This window comes from Salmo trutta, chromosome 20 (genome assembly GCF_901001165.1).
Source record: "Salmo trutta chromosome 20, fSalTru1.1, whole genome shotgun sequence".
Taxonomy (NCBI): Eukaryota; Metazoa; Chordata; class Actinopteri; order Salmoniformes; family Salmonidae; genus Salmo; species Salmo trutta.
The window spans coordinates 11,743,404-11,760,238 of record NC_042976.1 but is presented as its reverse complement, the minus strand read 5'-3'; the positions used below and the strand labels follow the sequence as shown (position 1 = coordinate 11,760,238).

Below are 16,835 nucleotides of genomic sequence, written 5' to 3'. Positions count from 1 at the left end.
ATAAAAGACTACATGCATAATCACATTTGCGGTCACTTTTGAGAATGGTGTTTTCCTGCTAATAGAACTTTTGTGCTTATAGCTTACTGCCGTGTGCGTATTGCTGCGCTTCTAATGTGAAGAAATAGCTGAATAGTTTATCAACATTTTAGGCTAAACGTTCTGATCTGTTGCATCAGCCTCATTACTTTAAAAAGTTTGGGGCTGGTGGTTGTATTAATTTGGGATTTATCAGATCCCAACAACTGTCCCAGACTATGCTTGTAATATTTTTTTCTTGCACAGAACAGAATTGGTAAACCTTTGTACTATGGGGATAGTAGATTGACATAGGCTAGTGCTTTTGCTGTTCATTAGGCCTACTCATCTTGTTGGCTGACGAAAAGTAAATGTGGACAATTATTCCAATATCTTCAATATGCACCTTGGAATTGGATGAGGACGAGGGCAGTTGCATCCCCAATGTGTCTGTCTTCACTTGTAGCCTGTGAGAAAGATCCAGTCACGTGACGGAGAGCCATGTGAGTGAGAGGTGCTTCGGAGCGAGCAGCCGGGAGAAGGGAATTATAATTATTATATTCAGCCCAAGGGCACAACGGCCACTGGCCGCAAAAGGCATGTATTTTTTTAGGGTGCATTACGGCCATACAAAGGGAATGCCGCTAGGAAATTCGAGGCACTATCAAGTGCTTGTAAAATTGTGAATGAGAGACTGATGAAGTGTCTCCAGAGCTCATGCCTTTCATGCAACTTTTTTCAAAACATCATTGGAGTCGCATCATGCAGCCTTAGTATGTATTAAAAATCAAAACATATAGCCCAATGTTTGTATCACAACTAAAGTTAAATAAATAACTCTAATTGAAGCATATAGGAGGACCTGTTTCTTTGTTAACCGCCCAACACAGAATAGCTGCTTGTGCGCACTCCCTCAAATCGTTTGGAGAAAATATCCTTTCTATTTTATTCAGCTTTGTTCAATTTTATTCTTCATACTATAAAATAATGCCACAGAAGGTGTAGGCTATATTACATGGATTTATTAGACTTTTTAAAATGTATCTGTTCCAAAGGTCTGCATCAGTGGCTTGTAGGCTATGAGTGGATGCCAGGAGATGATATATTGTTTATATTAATAGTTATTTGCTTGACAATCACCGGCTGACAAAATGTCATGACCCCCACAGCCCTATGTACAAGACACTGATATAGATTCAAGGAAAATTGAATTTAATCCAGTAGGCTACTAGGGGAGAACTGTTTCTATGCTGGTGAACAGGGAACATTCTATTTGGAAACACCATGCAACGTTCAATTTTGTGGCCGTTTTACTCACATGTATTCCCTATGGGCAGAGTGGACAGCTGCTGCGTTGCTATAACGCCACAGCACGATGATTGAAGATAGCACATCCAATGTGGCGTCAAACTGTAAAGACAGGCATTAGGTCTCCAGTGGGGATGCATCAAATAGTAAAATAGTAAATTAACATACATCATATTCACTGAAGTCTACAGTCCCGCCATCCATTCCACTACTACCCTAAACACCCTATATTTTCCACTAGAGTAGCGTGGTTATTGAACTGCAGGATTGTTTACTGTGAGACCAACACATCTATCCCCTGTGGTGCCATTAACGGCCTAGTACTACTACTACAGCTCGGCAGTCTGAAGACGGACTCAAGCCTGCAGGCACTACCAGACACACTCACTGTGGTTGTAATTATACTGCTACCCTCTGGTTTCATGCAGCTATAGCTACCAACTAGCACACAATTACTTCGGGATGTCAATTCCTTAGAAAAAGTGGGAAAACACACATAAACAGGGATGTTTCTTTCTGTTAAAACATAGATGGCACCAACTGCCTTAACAGCTCAGTGTTGTTATTAACATCCATGTCTTCAGTAAGCTGTCCTGGTATACCTGACATGGAATTATAGTGTGCTTTAATTGCATTCTAGATGCCAATCTTGTTTGTTTTATATTGTAGTTATATTGTTTGTATATCGTTGAATAAAATAATTGTGTGACTTGTCTATCAGTGTATCAGTGTTTTGTTATGTGTTTTGTTATGTTTTATGTTTTTTTTTGTGGCCCCAGAAAGAGTAGCTGCTGCTTCTGCAAAAGCTAATGGGGATCCAAATGAAGAAATAAACCAGAGCTTCCTATTACAGTGTCTGTGGCATATAAATAAAAACAGAAGGGATTCTATTTCTATGGTCTGTGGGGACTGCTCTGTTATCACAGTGTTCTGATGTGTTCTCATGCTTCCCTGGCTGTTACCAAGGAGACGATGGCAGCATCGCGTCCAAACCCAACCAGCGTTAATAAATTAACACCATGACTTTATGACTAATTAATATGTATAAATGGAACTCACGGCAAATCCGAAGGCTGATGCGCTGTGTCTCATGAATGAAACAGCTAGAGAGAGAAGAGAGAGAGGGAGAGAAAATAAATGATTGTCTGGGGAATAAAAAGGCATAGGATTCTAACAGCAGAAAGGAATGATTACAGTAACATCCATGTAAATATTGCTCTCCCACACGCAAACACGAGCACACTTTTTATTATGTAAGAGTTCTTTCCCTGGTTGGGAGAAAGATCGAAACACTGATAACCTATTCTGTTTGTACATAATTCATATTATCAGCACACCTAAGAGGAGCATTAACTATTCAGAGACTAGCACTTTGCTGTACTCATCTCTGAGCAAAAATGGTATGGATTTGAACAGCTATAATCCTACACAGGGTAGGTTTGAAATGCATTGAGAATAAAGGTCTTTGAACACATTCCATTCGATTCCTTTTCAATGCTCAGTTGTTAGAGTTGAGAATGAAATAGAAGAATTATCCATTGAAGCATCTTGTGCATAGGTAGCATTTGACTGAGTCTCATTGGTTATAATAACATGCTTTATTCATCTGATTCTGACCCGATATTCTCCTGTTCACAACATCGTGTTCTGTTCCTTCTGGCTTGTGAAGCTGAGGGCTTTAAAATTTCCTCTGTGATGCGTTCGTTTTCAGGTCGACAACAGTCACACAGGACTCCCTGTCGCTAGGAAGATCACCATGGAGACGGGCAGTCGGAGGGCGAACTGTGCTAGAAGAGAGTTTGTTTGTCTTCACCAGGGTTTTTATCTCAGTCTCTTTGATCAACCACTCGATGGCTGCCATGAAGGATATGATGGTCTGGGTCTTAGAAGGCTTAAAAAGGTTCTGTGGTGAAGGGTGCCATGGTGACAGACAGACCCATGATGCATGAACGTACGACACTCTGGCAGACTGGCACCACATTACAAATACCAACAACCTCTTATCCCCTCCGTCATCACCGTAGGCCAGGTCGATACTAACAATACAAACAGACACCCGGAGGACAGAGTGACAGATGAGCCTGTAAGTGTGATGGGAGGGAGGGAGGGGAAGATGGGTGATGGGAGGGAGGGGCTGGTGGGTGATGGGAGGGAGGGATGGGCTGGTGGGTGATGGGAGGGAGGGAGGGGAAGATGGGTGATGGGAGGGAGGGAGGGGCTGGTGGGTGATGGGAGGGAGGGATGGGCTGGTGGGTGATGGGAGGGAGGGAGGGGCTGGTGGGTGATGGGAGGGAGGGAGGGGCTGGTGGGTGATGGGAGGGAGGGAGGGGCTGGTGGGTGATGGGAGGGAGGGAGGGGCTGGTGGGTGATGGGAGGGAGGGATGGGCTGGTGGGTGATGGGAGGGAGGGAGGGGCTGGTGGGTGATGGGAGGGAGGGAGGGGCTGGTGGGTGATGGGAGGGATGGGCTGGTGGGTGATGGGAGGGATGGGCTGGTGGGTGATGGGAGGGAGGGAGGGAGGGAGGGAGGGAGGGAGGGAGGGAGGGAGGGAGGGAGGGAGGGAGGGAGGGAGGGAGGGGCAGATGGGTGAGGGTATTGAGCCATTCTAATGAGTGTAGCCTTCGGTGAGGTTAGTTGAAGAAAGTCGAAGAAACATCGCTCAGTATTTATAGGATGTACAAGAGTCTTGAGAAGACATGAAAACATCAGTGTCGCTTGCACATAAAACATAAGAGATACAACAGTCTGTTAGCTGCGAGAGCATAACAGGGTGAAGCAGGATGAGTGGATCTGTTGGCTGTACTGTCAACATCCAGTCCTCTACAGGGAGCCCTGGCTTAGTGTGTTCCCAGGCCGTCTGGAGGGAGGCTGGATCGAGACACCAGGATGCCAGCCAACATAGCCTGTCAAGGCCTGCCTAGGCTCCACACTCTCCTCTCCCAGACCAGGTCTGCATCACAAAATGGCACCCTATTCCATATACAGTGCCCTGGTCAAAACAGTGATGTTTCTTTCTGCTGAAACACAGATGGCACCAACTGCCTTAACAGCTCAGCGTTGGTTTATTAATATCCACGTCTTCAGTAACCTGTATTGGGAATAGGGTGCCATTTGGGAAGTACTCCAGGACAATAGTCTGCAAGCACAGCACCCACACTAGCAGACAGACAGACCATCAGCGACACTGAACCAGGGATGCATGCTGCCACAACTTAAGGCACTTCCTCATAACAGATACAGAACCCAGAAGAAGATTAATAGTATAGCAGGTCACTACAGGGATTCTACTCATTAGCCTTACCACCGACTGCAGAATTTCTAACCAGCACAGCAGCTAGCCTATAACAATAGCAACTGTATCATTGTTAGGGCTCAAAGAGGAATCATTAATCCATGCAGAGAAACCATGCGAGGTAATGAAGAGGTACATCAGGAATACAGCAAGAGGGGCTGGTGGGTGATGGGAGGGAGGGAGGGGGCTGGTGGGTGATGGGAGGGAGGGAGGGGGCTGGTGGGTGATGGGAGGGAGGGGGCTGGTGGGTGATGGGAGGGAGGGAGGGGGCTGGTGGGTGATGGGAGGGAGGGAGGGGGCTGGTGGGTGATGGGAGGGAGGGGGCTGGTGGGTGATGGGAGGGAGGGAGGGGGCTGGTGGGTGATGGGAGGGAGGGGGCTGGTGGGTGATGGGAGGGAGGGGGCTGGTGGGTGATGAGAGGGAGGGGGCTGGTGGGTGATGAGAGGGAGGGGGCTGGTGGGTGATGAGAGGGAGGGGGCTGGTGGGTGATGAGAGGGAGAGGCTGGTGGGTGATGGGAGGGAGGGGCTGGTGGGTGATGGGAGGGAGGGGGCTGGTGGGTGATGGGAGGGAGGGAGGGGCTGGTGGGTGATGGGAGGAAGGGAGGGGCTGGTGGGTGATGGGAGGGAGGGATGGGCTGGTGGGTGATGGGAGGGAGGGAGGGGCTGGTGGGTGATGGGAGGGAGGGAGGGGCTGGTGGGTGATGGGAGGGAGGGAGGGGCTGGTGGGTGATGGGAGGGATGGGCTGGTGGGTGATGGGAGGGAGGGGGCTGGTGGGTGATGGGAGGGAGGGAGGGAGGGAGGGAGGGAGGGAGGGAGGGAGGGGCAGATGGGTGAGGGTATTGAGCCATTCTAATGAGTGTAGCCTTCGGTGAGGTTAGTTGAAGAAAGTCGAAGAAACATCGCTCAGTATTTATAGGATGAATAAGACTCTTGAGAAGACATGAAAACATCAATCTCGCTCTATTCTCTGTTGCTGATATACTGTTAGTAATTGGTTTACTCAGCTTTGCTTTCAGAGGCACTCGGCATCTCAGAAAAAAACAGTTCAGTGTAAAAGCAAAGAGAGATACCACAGTACTCAGCTGATAATACAGATTTATCAGGGAGTCAACCAGGCCTGGCAGACAAGCAGCCCTGTAGCTGGGGAAGAGGACATAGATATAGAAAGATACAGATGAGGTTGTTGTTATAGTTGATAGAGGCCGCTTCCATTGTTGGCTTGATGACTGCACTATCGACATAGTCACATCTGATTCATTCTTACACACAATGTATACATCATCTTCTGTGGAAAACATACAGGAGAGTTTTGAATCAAATGTATTCTGTTGTATTCTGTAGAAAATTGAGTCAACAGAGAGGTGTCTCCTCTGTCTCCGCAGTATCAAAGTTAAATTGTGTAACTTTTCCCTCCTCATCTTCGCCCGTCCCCTCTAACTCAGACAGCCTTTTCTCGTCTTCTCCTCTCTCCCTCTCTCGCTTTCTCTCTATGTCCAACACTGATCAGAGAAGTGAGACTGGGTATTTCCCAAAGTGAGACAAATAGCAGTGTCACTCTCAGCGGTAACTAAACACATCTCATTTCTCAACATGTCAGATACACATTTGTACACAGTCAAAAGTTTGGACTCATTCAAGGGTTTTTCTTTATTTTTACTATTTTCTACATTGTAAAATAATAGTGAAAACATCAAAACTATGAAATAACACATATGGAATCATGTAGTAGCCAAAAAAGTGTTAAAAACATCCAATATATTTTAGATTTTAGATTCTTCAAAGTAGCCACAGTTTTTCTTGACAACAGCTTTGCACACTCTTGGGATTCTCTCAACCAGCTTCACCTGGAATGCTTTTCCATCAGTCTTGAAGGAGTTCCCACATATGCTGAGTACTTGTTGGTGGCTTTTCCTGAGCACTTGTTGGTTGGCTTTTCCAACTCAACACAAACCATCTCAATTGGGTTGAGGTCGGGTGATTGTGGAGGCCAGGTCATCTGATGCAACACTCCATTACTCTCATTCTTGGTCAAATAGCCCTTACACAGCCTGGAGGTGTGTTGGGTCATTGTCCTGTTGAAAAACAAATAATAGTCCCACTAAGTGCAAACCAGATGGGATGGCGTATCACAGCAGAATACTGTGGTAGCCATGCTGGTTAAGTGTGCCTTGAATTCTAAATAAATGACAGACAGTGTCACCAACAAAGTACGCCCACACCATCACACCTCCTCCTCCATGCTTCACGGTGGGAACTACACATGCAGAGATCATTCGTTCACCTACTCTGCGTCTCACACAGACATGGCAGTTAGAACCAAACATCACACATTTGGACTCATCAGACCAAAGGACAGATTTCCTAATGTCTATTGCTCGTGTTTCTTGGCCCAAACAAGTCTCTTCTTCTTATTGGTGTCCTTTAGTAGTGGCTATTTTGTAGCAATTCGACAGTGAAGGCCTGATTTACGCAGTCTCCTCTGAACAGTTGATGTTGAGGTGTGTCTGTACTTGAACTCTGTGAAGCATTTATTTGGCCTGCAATTTCTGAGGCTAGTAACTGTAATGAACGTATCCTCTGCAGCAGAGGTAACTCTGGGTCTTCCTTTCCTGTGTCGGTCCTCATGAGAGCCAGTTTCATCATAGCGCTTGATGGTCTTTGCGACTGCACTTGTAGAAACTTTCAAAGTTCTTGAAATTTTCCAGATTGATTGACCTTCATGTCTTAAAGTAATGATGGACTGTCGTTTGTCTTTGCTTATTTGAGCTGTTCTTGCCATAATATGGAGTTATTTTACCAAATAGGGCTATCTTCTGTATACCACTCCCACCTTGTCACAACTGATTCGCTCAAACGCATTAAGGAGGAAAGAAATTCCGCAAATTACCTTTTAACAAGGCACACCTGCTAATTGAAATGCACTCCAGGTGACTACCTCATGAAGCTGGTTGAGAGAATGCCAAGAGTGTGCAAAGCTTTCATTTAGGCAAAGGGTGGCTACTTTGAAGAATCTTATATCTCAAATATATTTTGATTTGTTTAACACTTTTTTGTTTACTACATGATTCCATATGAGTTATTTCATAGTTTGATATCTTCACTATTATTCTACAATGTAGAAAATAGTACAAATAAAGAAAAACCCTTGAATGAGTAGATGTGTCCAAACTTTTGACTGGTACTGTATAGTAATGTGACATAATGTGTACATATCAATCTGGTGATATACTGCAAACACACTGACTCACTCACTCACTCACTCACTCACTCACTCACTCACTCACACACACACTCACTCACTTACACACTCACTCACTCAGTCACACCACACTCAAGAATCAGTTTGCATTTTTAGATATATTAAATCAAGTCTCATTTTAGTACTGTAATGACTACCTTCACTAAGACAGGGATTAGGGACTTGGCCCTAAACACCTGCAAAGACCCTAGAAGATCTGAGATAGAGAAAATGTAAATTCTAAGGAACCTGTCAGGGTTTTATCTACAGTCGTAAAGTCCTAATTATCAGCATGTTATGTAAGGACTGTGACTGGGTGGAAGCCAAGCCAAGGCTGGGTCGTTCAGTTAGCAGGAGTGGCTAATCTGAGCCCAGGGACACAAGCTGCAACACTACACTAGGCTTGGGTGGTATACCGTATACCGTTTAGCCACTGGATGGTTTTTCAACACCGTCAATACCGTTGAATCTATTTCTTTTAAGTTTTTTTAATACATTTTAATATTTGTAGCTACTTTTTAAGTATATACCTGCAGTCAACTTGTGCAATGTTAGGAGATAAAGCAGATTGTGTTCTTCATTTAACCTGTCACATTATTTTACATGATGAAGCTTACCGTAGTTCCCCAGAACAGTTGAGCCAGTCAAGTGTTTGTTTGTAAATGACACAACGGGTGAAAGCGTGAGCAGGTGAGTCCAGCTGTGTATTGACAGGGGTCGTGTTTTATATTGAAAGTAAACAGTGTTTTTTGCTTCAATAGTGTGATCAGGGACATGCAACTATAATTTTTCTTCACAGAAAATACATTAGGGCAACACATTTAGCAGAAAATACCTTCATTTTCATCAGATGACAACAGATATGCATCGTTATTTGGCTGGTAGCCACACAAGTAAATGAGCTTACAATGAAAGAGCAAGTATTTTCTGCAAAAATGATGCATGTTTGTTATCAATGTTTATCATAGAAAGAATGTAACCGGCTACATTTCCTAACGTTTTGCTTAAAGTTAATCTGGCATTTTACTGGAGAAAAGTAGGCTGGCTACAAGAAAAAGTAACAGAGAAAAGCAGCTCAAATCAAATAAAATGTTATTGGTCACATATATATGGTTAGCAGATGTTAATGCGAGTGTAGCGAAATGCTTGAGCTTCTAGTTCCGACAGCGCAGTAATATCTAACTAGTAATCTAACAATTTCACATCAACTACCTTATACACGCAAGTGTAAAGGGATGAATAAGAATATGTACATATAAATATATGGATGAGCGATGGCCGTGCGGTATAGGCAAGATGCAGTAGATGGTATAGCGTACAGTATATACATGTGAGATGAGTAATGTAGGGAATGTAAACATTATATAAAGTGGCATTGTTTAAAGTGGCTAGTGATACATTTATTACATCCAATTATTGATTATTAAAGTGGCTAGAGATTTGAGTCTGTATGTTGGCAGAAGCCACTCAATGTTAGTGATGGCAACTGAGAAGTGAGAAGTCCAGCTGAAGCATGAAATTAGTCTGATACCGCGCAGAGATTACAATAAAGAAGGATTTTACATCTGTTTACAAAACGTAGCAAGATAGTTCTTATGTGTTTTAGCTTTTTGTCCTGCGTGAAAACACAGAATTCTGCTTTAATGCATCTCCTAAGTTTAATTTAGTGGTTCATCTAAGTAAGAGGCTGAATTAATAAGGTGACGGGGCATCATATTGTGTAAGCTTTCGGACATGTTTGAGAAGTCAAAGCCCATTGGATGAGTTATTTGTGCAGCTGCCACTACCTTGATTTCCTTGCGTTTTTCCTCCTCTCTGTTCTCCACCTGTCTTCTCCTCCTCCTCTTCTCTGAGCAGAGCAGGCAGGCCCGTTCCCCTAGCGCAGGTATTCCCAAACTGGGGTACGGGTGCGAGCAATGCCGGCCGGGGGTACGCCAAATAAAAACGTGATTCACATTTTTTTTCACATTTTCAAACAGTCTATTTATATTTTCCAACGGGGCTATACACTTGGGTAAGGTTTTTTTCTCGCCTGAGTAGCCTCGTTCCAAAAATAAAATTGAACAATCTAGTGTTAAGCGAAATAACAACACAATGTCAAATACAGGTAGCCTAGTCAGATAATTAACATCCAATCACATTAACCGTTACTCTCTCGCGGGAATTCCACTAACGGTCCGTATCTGTACTGATGGCGTAAAAGCCATGACAAGGAGACATAGTGGAGTGGTAACGTGCGTGCAAGCAGTTGCTCCCAACGCCACTTGGGTACACTGCAGCATCCACCGAGAGGCTCTTGCTGCCAAGGGAATGCCTGACAGCTTGAAAGGCGTTTTGCACACTACAGTGAAAATGGTTAACTTTGTTAATGCAAGGCCCCTGAACTTGTGGGTATTTTCTGCACCATGCAATGATATGGGCAGCGACCATGTAACACTTTTACAACATACAGAAGTGCGCTGGTTATCAAGGGGCAAAGTATTGACACATTTTTTTAATTGGGAGACGAGCTTAAAGTTTTCTTTACTGACCATAATTTTCACTTGTCTGACTGCTTGCATTATGACAAGTTTCTCACACGACTGGCCTATCTGGGTGATGTTATTTTTCTCGCCTGAATTATCCGAATCTACAATTACAGGGACAGATTACAACTATATTCAATGTTCAACAAAATTGAAGCTATGATTAAGAAGTTGGAGCTCTTCTCTGCCTGAATTAACAAGGACAACTCACAGGTCTTTCCATCATTGTGTGATTTGTTTGTGTGCAAATGAACACACATGTGAACCGTGGAATTACGGTATGCCTGTCACTTTCCTATCATTTCCAAAACGTGCTTATTGCGCTGCAGACTACACGCACGTTGTACATTCAGATCCACAGAACCTGATGCGCAGCTTGTGGCCGCTAGGATGCTCCTGAGGGCTGACAAACTTTACTCCACAGCAATGTCTCAAAATGTGGCAACCGCAGTGAGCTGTTGAACTGAGAGGAAGTGGCTTGGTGGAAAGATGTCCTGATGAAGCAAGTCTAATGTACTCTATTTTATCTGAGCGATAGAGTGTGCAGCTACCCTCTTTTTCTTTCTTGGTGAAAGATAACCATTCTCCTCCTAAAGGAAGAACTCTGCATCCTAGTGTGAATCAAATCAAATTTTATTTGTCACATGCGCCAAATGAAACAGGTGTAGACCTTAGCGTGAAATGCTTACTTACAAGCCTTTAAAGAGTTAAAGAGTTAAGAAAATATTTACTAAATTTACTAAAGTAAAATATTATAAAAAGTAACACAATAAAATAACAATAACAAGGCTATATAAAGGGGTTCCAGTGCCGAGTCAATGTGCGGGGTACAGGTTAGTTGAGGTCATTTGTAGATGTAGTTATGGGTAAAGTGACTATGCATAGATAATAGACAGCATGTAGCGGCAGTGAAAAAACAAATGGGGGGGTGTCAATGTAAATAGTCTGGGTGGCCATTTCATTAATTGTTCAGCAGTCTTATGGCTTGGCATTTTGGTCCCAGACTTGGCGCTCCGGTACAGCTTGCCGTGCGGTAGCAAAGAGAACAGTCTATGACTTGGGTGACTGGATTCTTTGACAATTTTTTGGGCCTTCCTCTGACACTGCCTAGTATATAGGTTGATGGCAGGAAGCTTGGCCAAGTGATGTACTGGGCCGTATGCAGTTCCCTCTGTAGCGCCTTATGGGCAGATGCCGAGCAGTTGCCATACCAGGCGGTGATGCAACCAGTCAGGATGCTCTCGATGGTGCAGCTGTAGAACTTTTTGAGGATCTGGGAACCCATGCCAAATCTTTTCAGTCTCCTGAGGGGGAAAAGGTGTTGTCGTGCCCTCTTTTTCCTGTAGTCCACGATCAGCTCCTTTTTCTTGCTCACATTGAGGGAGAGCTTTCTGACCTCCTCCCTATAGGCTGGCTCATCGTTGTCGGTGATCAGGCCTACCACTGTTGTGTCGTCAGCAAATGTAATGATTGTGTTGGAGTCGTGTTTGGCCATGAAGTCGTGGGTGAACAGGGAGTACAAGAAGGGACTAAGTATGCACCTCTGAGGGGCCCCAATGTTGAGGATCAGCTTTGTGGATACTTTGGTGTTGAATGCTGAGCTGTAGTCAATGAACATTATTCTCACATAGGTGTTCCTTTTGTTCAGGAGGTTGGGGCGGTATGTGAATTGAAGTGGGTCTAGGGTTTCCGGGATGATGGTGTTGATATGAGCCATGACCAACCTTTCAAAGCACTTCATGGCTACCGACATGAGTGCTACGGAGCGGTAATCATTTAGGCAGGTTACCTTCGCTTCCTTGGGCACAGGGACTGTGGTGGTCTGGTTGGTACCCAGTCCTAGGCGCTTTTAATGAACCCTAGGGTAAATCCCTAAGAGGGGATCAATACTAATTCCATGAGAACAAAATATATTTCTGTCAGACATGTCACAGAAAGCAAGGGGACAAGCATCACATCTCGCCCCTTTAAACCCCAACTCTCCCTCCTTTTAATTTAAAACCCATAATACCCCCTGCTATGACAAATAGTCACAGGAATAATTTGTGGGAAAAAAACAACATTTTATTACATCCCATCTTTCCCGTGGAGAGACCCAGATTCCTGGGTGTGAAATTGAGTTGCAGGGCAGAGTGACGGCAAATTTTATTGGCTTTTTCTATTTTACTAGGCACGTCAGTTAAGAACAAATGCTTACTTTCAATGACATCCTAGGAACAGCGGGTTAACTGCCTTGTTCAGGGGCAGAACAACAGATGTTTACCTTGTCAGCTCGGGGATTCGATCTTGCAACCTTCCGGTAACTAGTCCAACACTCTAACCACTAGGCTACCTGCTACCCCGATAAGGAGGGGAGTAGAGGTGAGGGGCGGGGCGAGTGATCCACCAAGCCCTCCTGTAATGCCAGTCAATGATCCTGGGAGAGTCCAACTGAATTGGGGAGGGTCATCTGCAATCTGCATCCATATAGCATCTCTAATCTTACACTGAACAAAAATATAAACTCAACATGTAAAGTGTTGGTCCCATGTTTCATGAGCTGAAATAAACGATACCAGAAGTTGTCCATATGCACAAAAAGCTTACTTCTCTCTAATGTTAGTGAACATTTCTCCTTTGCCAAGATAATCCATCCACCTCATAGTTGTGGCATATCAAGAAGCTGATTAAACAGCATGATCATTACACAGGTGTAGTGCACCTTATGCTGGGGACAATATAAGGCCACTCTAAAATGTGCAGTTTTGTCACACAACACAATGCTACAGATGTCTCAAGTTTTGAGGGAGTGTGCATTTGGCATGGTGAATGTCCACCAGAGCTGTTGCCAGAGAATTGAATATTAATTTCTCTACCATAAGCCTTCTCCAACGTTGTTTTAAAGAATTTGGCAGTACGTCTAATCGGCCTCACAACCGTCATGTGGGCGAGCGGTTTGCTGATGTCAACGTTGTGAACAGAGTGCCCCATGGTGGTGGTGTGGTTATGGTATGGGCAGGCATAAGCTACGGACAAAGAACACAATTGCATTTTATCGATGTCAATTTGAATGCACAGAGATACCGTGATGAGATCCTGAGGCCCATTGTGAGCCCCATTGTGAGCCCCATTTTTTTAAAAGGTATGTATTCTCAGTCATGTGAAATCCATAGATTAGGGCCTTATGAACTTATTTAAATTGGCTGATTTCCTTATATGAACGGAAACTCAGTAAAATCTTTGAAAATTGTTGCGTTTATATTTTTGTTCAGTGTAGATGCAGTGCTGTCAGAGAACAATGCATAAACCCCCCTCTGAATGTAATGAGAACAGAAAGAAAGAAAGAAAGAAAGAAAGAAAGAAAGAAAGAAATTGATCTTGAGAATGCAGCAGTAATTGGTTTTGTGATTTCAATGGCTATCAATGAATATGTGAAATGAAATAATCTGCTTGGCAAAAGCCTCACTGCCAGTGATATTACGTGGGAGAATACGAAACACTGCTTCCATGAACTCATCCACTTTGCCATGGAGAGACTGTTAGCTAGCCTGGTTGTTCCATTAGTCAGGCTAATGTTGATGCGCTGAGGTTGATTCCTATAGTATAGTCCTATTACACTGTATCTCAGTGAGAACATCCTATACCATTTGAATCTATAGTAGTTTAAATGGTCCCTAGGTTGTTATTGGTTAACTCTTGGTGGTTTAGAGAAGATGATATTAGAGTAATGAAACCCAGAATGTAACACATATCACCAAAGTGAGTGCCATTGTGATTCCAGGAAAACACAGATTCCATTGAAATAATGAGGAGAAAAAAACTAGAATCTAGCTCAGAGGAAGACTTTCAAGCTTTCATGGAAATGGGAATGCTCTAGAAATCACTGGCAGGCAACTCCAAATGATGAATATTCAGATCCCTGAGGTGCGTATGTGTGTGTGTGTACTGGTGCACGTCTGCATGTACTACATAAGAGTGAGGTTGAGAAAAGGGTCATTAAGAGCTATGGCTTAGTGTTATTTTTTAATTTATTTGTTCAGAATAATTTATTATTGTAATGCAGTGTTGAGGGAGCTAGCGTAAAAGCATTTCAGTGTAACTTTTATACCTGCAGTGAACTGTGTATGTGATAAATACAATTTTATTTGATTTTACGTGATATTGTCCTTTATCTTGGTCTGTTAGCTAATTGTCTCATGTTGATAAAGATAACTAAATCCCTGGTGCAGCAGTAGCTTGTTAAAACAAAGCACTTGGCTTCCGGTTCTTTCCTCCTTAATTAACAGGCTCCCACTGCAGACTGCTCAGACCGCTCCCCTTCCTCCCAAATCACCACCTTCGTCCTCCCCTTCACAGACCTCTCAGACCGCTCCCCTTCCTCCCAAATCACCACCTTCGTCCTCCCCTTCACAGAGCCTGAGACCACTCCTCTTCACAGCGGCCCAATTTAAAAGTAGACACATCCGACATGGCTTTCCCCCACTGCTGAGCTGCAATATGTTGTGTTTAATAATTCAGACCCTACAGCACTAGGTGGCTCTGCTCTGGCTAAGAGGACCACTCCAGTCCACAGCCTGCAGAACCAGGGGAAGAACCCACCTCCCTCTCTCCCCCTGCTTCCCCCTCCTTCCCCTGCCTCCCTATTTCCCCCCACCTCCCTATTTCCTCCCAGCCTCCCCTCCCCTGCCCTGCCTCCCTCTGCCTTTCCCCTCCCTTCCCTTCCCCTCCCCCTCTCTCTCACTCCACAGTCCACACTGGCTCCACCAGCCTCCCTTTTTCCTGCAGCACCTCCCAGGCTCTCTCCCACATCGATTTCAGTGCAAACGATCGATTCCTTTAGTAAGGGAAGTGCCACCTGGGATTCGGCTGCCTGCCACCGAGGCTTCTGTTGTTATGATGAGTTTGTGCCAAATAAAGTGGGGTGCAGGTGCCAGGACTAAAGCAGGGTACAAATATACAGTACATTACAGGAGACAGTCCTTGGTGGTATCAACGCTGACCCACAACAACAAAAAGGACATGGAATGTGGTACAAATGTTATATGATGAGGTAAAACTACAGTGTCAGTACATATGATATACAGTATTTTCTTCACAGCTCTGAGTAACATCATGTCGTGTGCTGAAGGACATCTCAGAACATTCTCTCAGGAAAACACAGCATAGCAACAGCATCACCTTTCAAAGTCCCCCATGTTGTTTTGTTCACTGACTGTCTGCAAAGGCTTACAGCATCTCATTACAATAAATACAAACTCACTCGCTGTTGACTCCAGTACTAATTAAATCCTGTGGGATTGCGTCTGCCTACTGTAATCTACTGCATCTACCGCATACAGCTCACAGCATTAGATTTAGTTTTGTCTGCTTTGTTTTCTCTTATTGCAAATCCATGCAGTAAGCTGGCAAATTACGGTTATATCCATTTGAAAAGCATTTTTGCACTATTAAAGATCTGCCGGTGGAGAACTGTCCAATCTACAGCATCTGACTGATGTCATTTACACTGAGCCGTGCGTGGGAGGGAGGGAGGGCGCAGTGAGAAGCCAACAGATGAACAGCTTAATTAGGACAATTCAGGACAAATATGATGGAGAGAAATAATTGATGTGTATTTTCTCAGTCTGGTTTTTACCATCAAAACCCTGAAAGACAGACCTTGACCGCAAGAACCTTTGGAAACAATGGCAATAGAGGGTTAGAGATCTAACAATGTTACCACCACTGCCAATGGTTACAACTATGTGTGCCATGTTCTCCTGGGCACACACTGGTTAAATCAACAATGTTTCCGTTGAACCAAGCAGTTGAATTGACCACTGTGCCCAGTGGGATAGTTTAATGGAAAAATCACTGGTATAAATTCAACTTTAAGGGGAGAGGGCTGAATAAGAGTGGGGTTTCTTCAAACAAAGGCACACATAGTACAGTTACAGTTTAGGATGTATGACCTGTGTGTATTAAAGTGTTTTGTTGAGGCTTACAGCGTGTGATGTTGCTCTGCTGTTACTATGTTAATCCCCCACGTGGAATGACTTAATACCACACACATACACACCAGCACACACGCCCACAAGCACACGTACACACACACAAAGAAACACACACAAAGAAACACACAGACTGTAGTCTGTAGTAAATACACAAACACATTCACCTTTCCCTTGCAGCTATTTCAGCTTAGCCACCAACACATTAAAGGCCAAACAACATTACAACCATTTACTAAACAAACTTATTATTAGCTTTCAAATCTTTGAGGACTGCTTATTTGCCAGTGGCAAGAATTTACACTGCCGCAGCCTGATATCAAGCAGTTTATGATTCATTATCCTGGATTACTGTAGGGTAATTAAACAGTCTGGATATACAAAAGAAAGAAGCTTTTAGACAGGATGAGAACAGGATATCAGGGCTCTACAGCGCGACCATTTTACTTGCATATGCACCTAAATATTTTGCTGTACGACCTGGA

At 44.0% G+C, this 16,835-nt stretch overlaps 1 protein-coding gene across 2 annotated transcripts in view; it reads right to left on the bottom strand.

Moving 5' to 3' along the window:
* Positions 1 to 16,835, bottom strand: part of LOC115155550 (transmembrane protein 163) — a 98,979-nt gene that overhangs the window by 19,931 nt on the left and 62,213 nt on the right. For both annotated transcript variants that reach the window (XM_029702252.1, XM_029702251.1), the window contains exons 3-4: positions 2,386 to 2,429; positions 1,337 to 1,428 (exon numbers count right to left, since the gene is read on the bottom strand). In XM_029702252.1, coding sequence (XP_029558112.1) covers positions 1,337 to 1,428; positions 2,386 to 2,429 — 136 coding nt within the window. The remainder of the gene's footprint in view (positions 1 to 1,336; positions 1,429 to 2,385; positions 2,430 to 16,835) is intronic.